The 11,025-nt window shown below is 38.9% G+C and overlaps 1 protein-coding gene across 1 annotated transcript; it reads right to left on the bottom strand.

The window, feature by feature from the left end:
- Positions 1-701: 701 nt before the first annotated feature.
- On the bottom strand, positions 702-1,116 carry LOC140532226 (mitochondrial import receptor subunit TOM5 homolog). Its single transcript, XM_072650685.1, has one exon. The coding sequence runs from the start codon at positions 1,114-1,116 to the stop codon at positions 904-906; it is 213 nt and encodes a 70-aa protein (XP_072506786.1). The 3' UTR covers positions 702-903.
- Positions 1,117-11,025: the final 9,909 nt, after the last annotated feature.

Below are 11,025 nucleotides of genomic sequence, written 5' to 3'. Positions count from 1 at the left end.
AAAAAATTCACTTCCAAATTGTTTCTCTACTTCCAGCCCTTCCCTCACCCGTTGAGAATGGAAGCAACATGACATCAATTATATATGTGCAGTAATGCAAAACATATTTCCATATTATCTATTTAAAAAAGCAAGAAAAATAAAGTGGAAAAGTACATTTCAATTTGCACTCAGAATTCATCAGTTCTCTCTCTAGAGGTAGATGACATTTTTCATCATGGGTCTTTTGGAATTGCCTTGGATCATCGTATTGAACAGAGTAAAGTCTTTCCCAGTTGATTACGATTGCAATATTGCAATTACTAGAATCATCTTCTTTTACTCTATCCCTGCAATTATGAAGTCCTTCAGCAATATATATATATGTGGGGGGGGGGGGTTGTTATTTTTACTTTTTAAAAATGGCACATTTATTAAAAATAAAGACTAATAGTACTCTGCTAATTATCATAATGGTATCAATTTCAACAAAAATAATCACAAGAAAGTCTTTCACAATGCATATTCCTCACAGAGGCAGGAGGTTCAACAGAAGTAATGAGATAATTGCAGAGGTAGCTCGCTTACAAGGAGTACTCACTACAAAACGTAGTTTGATAAAACTATTTACAACTGAACCAAAATTCATGAAGGTTGTATGATACCAACAAGCAGTATGAGACCAAAGAAGTCTGCTTAACATTTGAAAAACAGTGTTAAAGAAAAAAACTTCGTGCCTTCTTCCAATTGCTAGCATTTTCAGAGGTCAAACTCATTCTTAGTAAGTGGAGTTTTCATATCTATTCAGTACCAGAAGTCTCTGATGTCTTTTTGTGCCCGTTTATTAGCAAATGAGAAGAGAAATTGTAACCACATTCTGAAATTCATGCTCTCACACGCCAATGTGTCTCTTCACTGTGGTCTTCATCTGTTGTCCAACTTCTTTAATATATAAGGTGTGACACGCAGCAGGGCCACGTAGAGGAGAAAGTTGCGGACCGAGGAGACCACATCCTTCCGCATCTTGCGCTTGAGCTCCCCCGGATCTAGCTTCGGCCCCAGGTTCTTGATCCGGAATATGATGAGTTCGGGCCGTTGGGTACGGGCAGCTACTCCCCGGCCTCCCGCGCAGCGCATGCCTATATATATGTTTAAAAAGCATTTGAGGAATGAATGAATGAACACAAGATTGAGTGAGTGAATGATAGTTTGGGCTTTCATGAGTAAAAAGGCATAGCAATTTCCATTAGCTTCATCACTTCTTGATTCCCAGCTATTAGGAAAGTTAAGTCTTACTGAAGGGTACCAAGAGTACAATTTGCTCCCCACAGTGTGAATACTCTTTACTCTTGAATAATCTGCCTTTATTTGTTAAGGGCTTGCTATATGCCACACATTATGCTGTGCAGTGGAGATATGAAGAAAGAGCAAAAACAGTCCCTTCAATGAGTTTTTATTATAATAGGAGAGTATAGTGCTGTCTACTGTTACTCAGACTAAAATACAGGCTATGAATTTGCAGAACTCAGGTAAGGGGGAAAGTGATCAGAATTTGTTCTGGATAGGAGCACTTTGAGAATATTGACAGCTCATAGGCATGGCACATAAGTTGTTCAGAGCCTGGAATAATACAACACTCAATTGCTGTTCAGTCATTTCAACTGTGCCTTAGTCTTCATGATCCCATTTGGAGTTTCTTTTGCAAAGATACTGGAGTAGTTTGCCCTTTCCTTCTCTAGCTCATTTTACAGATGAGAAAACTGAAGCAAACAGGGTTAGATGATTTGCCCAGCATCACTTATCTAGTAATGTCTGAGACCAAATTTGAGTTCAGGTCTTCAGGACTCCATGCTCAGTTCTCCATCCACTGTGCCACCTAGTTGTCATATCAAGACTAAATACCCCCAAGAAATCAATAATGGGACCAGTACAGATAGAGTCTTTAATCAGAAATTAGACAAGAAAAATGAGAAAATCAGAAAAGAATAGGAATAGGTAGAGAGAGGTAAGAAACTAGGAGAGTGTGATCTCTCTAAAGTCAAGAGAGGGGGGAGATTATTCAGTAGAAAGGAAATCATTAACAGATTCATAAAATATAGTTAGGTGGGGGAATTGTAGGAATTGAGTGAATCACACCGACTCCAATTTGTGAGTCAATTCTGGAGCTAGCTTAATTGCCATTCTATTCACTTGCGGATCTAGTCTAATTTCTGTCTTGTGAAAAAGCTTTATTAAATTACAGAAATTGTGAGAGTATCAGTTGACCCTAGTGGTTGGAAAGTTACATGACCTCTATCTATTGCTTAGAGACCTTAACTAAGGACCTAAGTAATGCTGACCAGAAATCCAGTCAGATGCAACTGCTGTAAGTTTTTGCACAATTATCCATCTGAAGCTACCCATATGTCTTATCTGAAAACTCTTCCTATAACAGTTGCTGCTTCTTTGTTCATTTGATTGAATATAGACACTCTTTGGGGGGTGGGTAAGGGGGAGCATCTTTATGTCTGATTTCAGTAAATTTCACTTATTTCTCTCCCTTTCTTAGGTCAGAAAACCCCTAATCTTTCTTCCAATTAGAAGTCAGATTGCCTATTTTGTATCTTGGTTTATATCTTATTAATTTTCTTCTAATGCATGAAATTTGTTCTAGTCCAGTGCCTACTGTAAGAAGACCTGGTCCTTATTTGTTATGCAGTTGGCATATGTTCCTTAATAACTTAATGTATTCAGAAGCTCAAAACTTTATTTCCTCAGTTCATTCAGATTTCCCCTGTCACATAGGCCAAGGAGGACTGAAAAAAGGCTTTTGAATTTGGTGATCATGAAACCATTCGTGATCAGAAAAAATCAGTTTCTGAAGTGTGATAAAGGTAGGAGTCAAGTTACAAAAGCTTGAGTAGAAAATCAAGGAATCAAAAACAGAAATTGTTTTCAGATATTCAACTATGAAGGGGAGGAGATAGAGTAGTAGCTGGATGTTTTAGAAGGATCAAGTGAAGATTTGCATTTTGGAACGAAGTGACAATCATATTTGAAAGTACTTCTTGTCAAAATGTAAACTTTTTGTGAGTAGGAATTTGTAGTCCAAGTGTCCAGCACAGAATTTAGCACATAGTCATAATATTTTCTCCAATTAGAAAGCAGATCACTTAATTTTGTATTCTGGTTTATATCCTATTAATTGTTTTCTTTTAATGCATAAAAATCTGTCTCTCCCTGTATTCAGTGTCCAAGGCTAAAACCAAGGAGTCTGGTACCAGTTTGTTATGTAATTGGCATGCATTGCTTAGTAAATCAATGCACTTGGAAGGTCAAACCTTTGCTTCCTCCTCATTTCAGAGCTTATCTTTCACAGTTTTTGGCTAGACAAGCTAGGTAAAGTCAGGTCTCCAACTTTGGAAACAACAGGATTCTAGGACGAATCAGTTAATCTTTCACCAAGTGATTGACCCAGAGGTCAGACTCCCCTAAATCTCAAGTTTCTTCTGACCTAAGGATAACCTCTACACCACTGGGGATGGTTTACTCCCATCCTGAAGATTAGGCAAGGGTTAAGGCTTACTCATACCCTATAGGTTGGGGAAGGGTTAATCCCTTTCAAGACGAACTACAGTAAAAATGAAGTACTGAAAGATTCATCTTTGGATAAAATTTCTTTTGGCATGAGACCGGGGGAGGAGTATTTATTTCACCACATAATCGTCACCACTGCATAATTGTTCCACCTTGTTTTTTCCAGCAAAAAAATTGATTTATAACCTTTCATTGTATAATCATCCCATGGTATGGTTCTGTTTATTATGTCATTTAAAAGGTTAACAGTGGAGTAATATATTCACCAGTGATATGTGGATACACATTTATTACTCATGTCTTTGGAATAAGCCTAGAATTCTTTTTTTTAATTTTTATTTAACTTTCAACATTCATTTTCACAAAATTTTGGGTTCCAAATTTTCTCCCCTTTTGTCCCTTCCCCCCACCCCAAAACACCGAGCATTCTAATTGTCCCTATCACCAAACTGCCCTCTCTTCTATCATCCCTCTCTGCCCTTGTCTCCATCTTCTCTTTTGTCCTGTAGGGCCAAATAACTTTCTATACCCCTTTACCTGTATTTCTTGTTTCCTAGTAGCAAGAACAGTACTCGACAGTTGTTCCTAAAACTTTGAGTTCCAACTTCTCTTCCTCCCTCCCTCCCCACCCATTCCCTTTGGAAGGCAAGCAATTCAATGTAAGCCATATCTGTGTAGTTTTGCAAATGACTTCCATAATAGTCGTGTTGTATAAGACTAACTATATTTCCCTCCATCCTATCCTGTCCCCCATTACTTCTATTCTCTCTTTTGATCCTGTCCCTCCCCATGAGTGTTGACCTCAAATTGCTCCCTCCTCCCCTTACCCTCCCTTCCATCATCCCCCCCGCCCTGATTATCCCCTTATTCCCCACTTTCCTGTATTGTAAGATAGGTTTTCATACCAAAATGAGTGTGCATTTTATTCCTTCCTTTAGTGGAATGTGATGAGAGTAAACTTCATGTTTTTCTCTCACCTCCCTTCTTTTTCCCTCCACTAAAAAGTCTTTTGCTTGCCTCTTTTATGAGAGATAATTTGCCCCATTCCATTTCTCCCTTTCTCCTCCCAATATAGTTCTCTCTCACTGCTTGATATTATTTTTTAAAGATATAATCCCATCCTCTTCAATTCACTCTGTGCACTCTGTCTCTATGTGTGTGTGCGTGTGCATGTGCATGTGTGTGTGTGTAATCCCACCCAGTACCCAGATACTGAAAAGTTTCAAGAGTTACAAATATTGACTTTCCATGTAGGAATGTAAACAGTTCAACTCTAGTAAGTCCCTTATGACTTCTCTTTACTGTTTACTTTTTCCTGCTTCTCTTGATTCTTGTGTTTGAAAGTCAAATTTTATTTTCAGCTCTGATCTTTTCATCAAGAATGCTTGAAAGTCCTCTATTTCATTGAAAGACCAATTTTTCCCCTGAAGTATTATACTCAGTTTTTCTGGGTAGGTGATTCTTGGTTTTAGTCCTAGTTCCTTTGACTTCTGGAATATCCTATTCCACGCCCTTTGATCCCTTAATGTAGAAGCTGCTAGATCTTGTGTTATCCTAATGGTATTTCCACAATACTTGAATTGTTTCTTTCTGGCCGCTTGCAATATTTTCTCCTTGACCTGGGAACTCTGGAATTTGGCCACAATGTTTCTGGGAGTTTCTCTTTATGGATCTCTTTCAGGCAGTGATCTGTGGATTCCTTGAATACTTATTTTGCCCTCTCGTTCTAGAATCTCAGGGCAGTTTTCCTTGATAATTTCATGAAAGATGATGTCTAGGCTCTTTTTTTCATCATGGCTTTCAGGTAGTCCCATAATTTTTAAATTGTCTCTCCTGAATCTATTTTCCAGGTCAGTTGTTCTTCCAATGAGATATTTCACATTACCTTCCATGTTTTCATTCTTTTGGTTTTGTTTTGTGATTTCTTGGTTTCTCATAAAGTCATTGGCCTCCCTCCATTCCATTCTAATTTTGAAAGAACTATTTTCTTCAGGGAGCTTTTGAACCTCCCTTTCCATTTGGCTGATTCGGCTTTTGAAAACATTCTTCTCCTCATTGGCTTTTTCAACCTCTTTTGCCAATTGAGTTAGCCTATTCTTCAAGGTGTTATTTTCTTCAGCATTTTTTGGGGTCTCCTTTAGCAGGGTGCTGACCTGCTGTTCATGTTTTACTTGCATCTCTCTCATTTCTCTTCCCAGTTTTTCCTCCACCTCTCTAACTTGATTTTCAAAATCCTTTTTGAGCTCTTCTATGGCCTGAACCCATTGGGTGGGCTGGGATACAGAAGCCTTGACTTCTGTGTCTTTCCCTGATGGTAAGCATTGTTCTTCCTCATCAGAAAGGAAGGGAGGAAATACCTGTTCACCAAGAAAGTAACCTTCTATAGTCTTATTTTTTTCCCTTTTCTGGACATTTTCCCAGCCTGTGACTTGACTTCTGAGTATTCTCTTCACACTCACTTTGCTTCCAGATCCTCCCAGCCAGAGCTTGGGGTCTGAGATTCAAATGCTGCTTCCCAGCGTCAGGGCTTTTGGTGGGGGTGGAGCTGCTATTCAGTATGAGATCAATTTCAGCTGCTCAGGTGGGGGCAGGGCTGTCTCACAGTCTCAGTTCCCTCAGGGGGTTTATGCAGAGACCTTCAACAATGTATCTGGGCTCCTGCCTGCTTGGGGAGCCCCTGTCTGCTCCTGCCTCCACTGCTGCCTCCTGAGGGGGCCTAAGTTATGGGGGCACCCCACTTCCCTCTCCACAAGCCAAGAAAACCCTCTCACCAACCTTTGGGGCCCCTGGTTGGAGGGACCTACATGGCCGCTGGAGATTCTGTCCCTGAAGCCCGCTCAGATCAGCTCCTCTCGGTGCTGCATGGTGAGGGCAAGACTGGGTTCAGCCCCGGGTCCGGGGTGTGATGGACTTTTTGTGAGAGGTTTTCAGGGCTCTCTGGAACAGAAATCTTCTCTGCTCTTTTGTTCTGTGGCTTCTGCTGCTCCAGAATTTGTTGGGAGTTCTTTTTTACAGATATTTTATGGGCTATGGGTTCGGAGCTAGCATATGTGTGTCTTTCTACTCCGCCATCTTGGCTCAAGCCTAGAATTCTTAGTACATGTGCATTGTCAGTATATTTCCAAAAGCCAACTTGAGTGGATTGCTTAGAGTGTTGCAGTGTTAATGATATTGTCACTCAATCTAATGAAGAGTCATAGGAAGAAAGGGTGTGGGTGGGTAGGTGAAGCTGCCATAAGTCATGTGATATGGTAAAACTTGCATCTTCCCAATTTTAACATATACTCACGATTATTCTCTGCATCCTAATTTTGTACCAAAGACAGTTTAGTAATAAATGATTTTTAAGTAATACAGGAACAATGTATTTGAAGCCTCACATCACACTTTTTGGCAAAAAAAAAAAAAAAGGCAAAATCTGTGACGATTATGTGGTGAAATGTGGTATGAAGTTAAATATGCACCCCCTTAAGGACATTCTTATTAGTCTAGAACTTCCCATGTAGGAGTGGAGGGGGTGGCTAAAAGATAGAGCTCTCAAATTATTCTAAAATACATAAAAATTCAAATGGGATCCAAAATTGGCCTGAAGAAGGGGACTTACATTTTTAATTTTTTTAATAGTGAATCTCATACTTATTGATTCCAAATTTGCATCTCTTTCAAAGTACACTAAACTGTTGAGTTAGAAACTACTTGTAAGCATCAAATAACATACCCAGTTAACTTATTCCCTCTTTGAACAGATTTCAATGAGAGTAAGTTATAAGCATTCCTTGCTACCTACTCCACATTTCCCTCCACTGTGAAAAGCTCTTTCTTTCCTCTTTTACGTAAGATAATTTACCACATTCCTTTCCCTTTCTCCCAGTGCATGCCTCTTTCCCACCCCTTAATTATATAGTTTTAGGTATTATCTCATCATATTTAACTCACACCCATGCCATTTGTCTGTATTTACTCCTTCTAACTGTCCTAATAGTGAGAAAGTTCTCAAGAGTTTCAAGTATCATCTTCCTATGTAGAAATGTAAACAGTTTAACCTCATTAAGTTTCTAATGATTTCTCTTTCCTATTTATTTTTTTATGCTCATCCTGAATCTTGCATTTGAAAGTCAAATTTTCTACTCATCTTTGGTCTTTTCATCAGGAATGCTTGAAAGTCCTCTATTTCATTGAAAAATCCATTTTTCCTCAGTTTTGCTGGATTCTCCATTGTAATCCTACCTCCTTTGTCCTCTGGAATATCATACACAAAGTCCTCTGATCCAAGAAAGGACTTTTAGAGATAAGGAGGCTAGCAAGTACTTGTTTGTCTTATTGTTTTGTCTCAGTTTTTGTTTCTTTGGAAAACACAGGAAAATTTTTGTCTTGTTTCATGTTTCCTGTTACTTTCAGATTCTGCTACCTTGGAAGATTTCTAAAGGGAAAATCCATCCAGTCAGACAGACTGCTTAAGAAAAAAAAAGGTGCAGTCAAAGAATTTAGAGTGCTGTGGAAGATTAATGAAATTTCATACTTGAACCAATTCTCCCAAATGCTAAACTCTCTGTCACATCAACCTCCCACTTTAGATTTTCAGCAGAAGATTTAGTTAAAAAGGGATGGGGGGAGGAACCTGCAAAATACTTTTTCTGTCGTTTGGGCCTTGGACAGATTTCTATTACAGAGATAAAGAAAGATAATCAAGGAAAAGAAAACTTTTTTCTGGTTTGCAGAAATGCTAAAAAAAAAACATCTTGGTAGATTTTGCAGGTTTGGAGATTAAGGAGATTGGAGATTAATTATTAAGGAGTTTGAAGATAAATTATTTTAATATTATAGGGGACAACTTCTGGGACTTTGGGTAAATCCAGGAACTCACCCCCTTCTCTTTCTCTTATCTGATAAGGAAGGGACTTAACAGAAACCTAATATAACACTTGAAATATCAGTGAGTTTTCAGGTATCACTGTAGAATTTATTTTAAAAAAATATGAGAATATGATTCAGTGGAAGTTTCAGAGAAAACAGCACTATCACTCCTTCCCTGGAGATGAAGGATCTATTGTCTTTATTCAATAAAAGCAAGCAGTTGTACTGATTGGAGTAAGAGAACAGAATGAGCATGCAATTTGCCATTTAAAGTTACCTGGTACTTAATCCTTTCTCTAGGATAAAAAAAGAAAAAACTGTTTAAATAAGTAACTTAAAAATGTGTACAATTTAACAAGAAATGAAAAGGGTGGTTTAGACTAAAAAGGGGCACCTTATCAAACTCTCACCATTGCTTGGGTCCAGATTCTGTTGGGAGTAATCAGTATGAGAAAGAGGGATGAGGAGGCAGGTGAGTGGGTAGAGAGTGACTAGGGACTAGGAATATACTTTAGGAAGATGCAAGTAGAATTTTCAAGGCTTCATATAACACAACTAGTTGTTTAGGTAAATTAGAAGCAAGATCATTAAAAAAATTAGAAATAAATCATGCATTTGTAAGTTTTAGGAACCCAAAAGTGTATCAATATTGCAATTAATTGGGGTTGTGTAAATTTTTGTGCTATATTTCAAAGAAGAAATTCCATGCAGTAAAAATTAATTATTTAGATTGTCATATGATTAGGTAATATGCTACTCTACCCCTGAAAGACCATTGCAGAAGTCTATTGCTCAATCTTCAGAATCTCATGAGCTCTAAAGCAAGGGGGTAAGAATTTGAAGATACCACTTTTTATTTCTCTTTATCTTTCACTCGAAGTTATAACTAAAACCTATCTGAGAAAGAGAGGATATGGCTAGGTTGTAAACACAAATGGAATTGATTTGGGCCTTTGGGTGATTTTTTTAAGGAAAATAAAAAGTTTATGAAAAGGTTAAACTGCTGCCTCAAACTTTTGAAAATGAACTATTTGATAATTTAGATAAAGACAAAGATGAACCTGAGGCTGAGAAGGAGGTGCTGCCACTTCCAAGCAAGGTATGATGGTAGTGAGACACCAAAGAACACAAGGTCTGAGGTGTTTTATCAGGAGGAAGATGAAGAGAATGAGGGATATCCCATGTGCACTAATTTGACCAAAACAGAAACACAGGCTTTAATAAATTATGGGAATAGAGAAGATGAGAATGAAGACAAAGAGACTGAGGAGTTTGAAGAAGGACCTGTGGATGTCCAGATGTCCCTCCAGGCTAGCAATGGGAAGACAGAAGAGAATGTACAAGACTAAGTTCTACAAAGTGAATTTGAGAAACCTATGAAAAAAAGAAGATATCTCATTCAAGTGGGAACTCCTAATGGCCAAAACAGTTATAAAGGTAACCATGATGTCTATCATGCAATACCTTGCTACTGTGTGGGGTACAGTAACCTTTACTCAAACTAAACTCAGAGGTTTCTCAAGGTAGAAGGCAAAAAGGAGTTTATTACAATCTCATGAGAAGGGGCACTTCCTGCAAGGCCATGGGTGGTGTCAGCAAGGGAGGGCACCTGAGCAGAGCAGAGAACAACATTATACACTCCCTAACATAGAAGCCCACTAGCCTCTCTTCCCATTGGCTGGGAATCCAGGCATACAGTCTCAGCACAGGAATCTATCCCAGAGACAAATAACGCAAAGAACACGGAAAGGATCATTTCTCACCAATGAGGGTTTTTGCTACCAAATACGGAACTTAAGGGAAGAGTGCTGGTGTGGCGTAAGGGCATGGAGAAGAGGAAGTGAAGGGGGGGAGGTACACCAGGTCATGTGAACAGAACTTTGGTGGTTCTCCTCCATCCTGGAGCAATTCATTTGCCTAAAGGGGGTACTTAGTTATTTTTAGCTTTGGCAGGAATGGTGGGTTTGGGGGGAATACATGCCTGAGGAGTCTTTACTTAGCCTGATTTCACTCATTGCCTTAATGTCTTGGACACTGAGCTGTCCTTAAGTGGCCTACCCTCTTCTGGATTCCACAACGACTAGGGAAGGGCCCCCAGAAGAGATTAAACTTTCTCTGCTCATTGCTAAAGCAGAATTCTCCATGCCCAGAAGAAGCCAAGTAAAATCTGCTCCAGAAATGCCTGAGAACTCTGTGGCTGGAAGTCCTGACATCAAATTGCTGCTGCTGGTGAACAATTAAGAAGCAGGATTTGGTCATTTAAGTCAAAAGTCTGATGAAGAAGACTGTGTGAAAGTGGAAGACTTGCTACATAAACTGTATTTATTCTAAGGCAGAGTTAATCAAGAAAATGGTAGCAGAGCAACAGAGTAACCATTAATCTGAGAAAGTAATAGTCATGACTCACAATGAAGAATTAGATACCCTCAGATCCTGAAAGAACCTGAAACTGTTGCAGCTCGAAGGATGTGAGAGATCTCCCACTGTCTGCTCTCCTTTGACCCTCCACCAATACATATTTTCCACGGATAAGAAATAAACTCTCTTCCGTCTGCGTAAGAATGTAAATTAGTTTTTAGCCAGTATCTTTTAGAATAGGTTACACTGCTGCTCAAG

The sequence above is a fragment of the Notamacropus eugenii genome, chromosome 3 (genome assembly GCF_028372415.1).
Source record: "Notamacropus eugenii isolate mMacEug1 chromosome 3, mMacEug1.pri_v2, whole genome shotgun sequence".
NCBI classification, from domain to species: domain Eukaryota; kingdom Metazoa; phylum Chordata; class Mammalia; order Diprotodontia; family Macropodidae; genus Notamacropus; species Notamacropus eugenii.
The sequence above is the reverse complement of the archived record's forward strand: the minus strand, read 5'-3'. Positions and strand labels throughout refer to the sequence as shown.

What these genes read in the sequence shown, in the direction of transcription:
- LOC140532226 (XM_072650685.1), bottom strand. Translation starts at nt 1,116, where the DNA reads ATGCGCTGCGCGGGAGGCCGGGGAGTAGCTGCCCGTACCCAACGGCCC.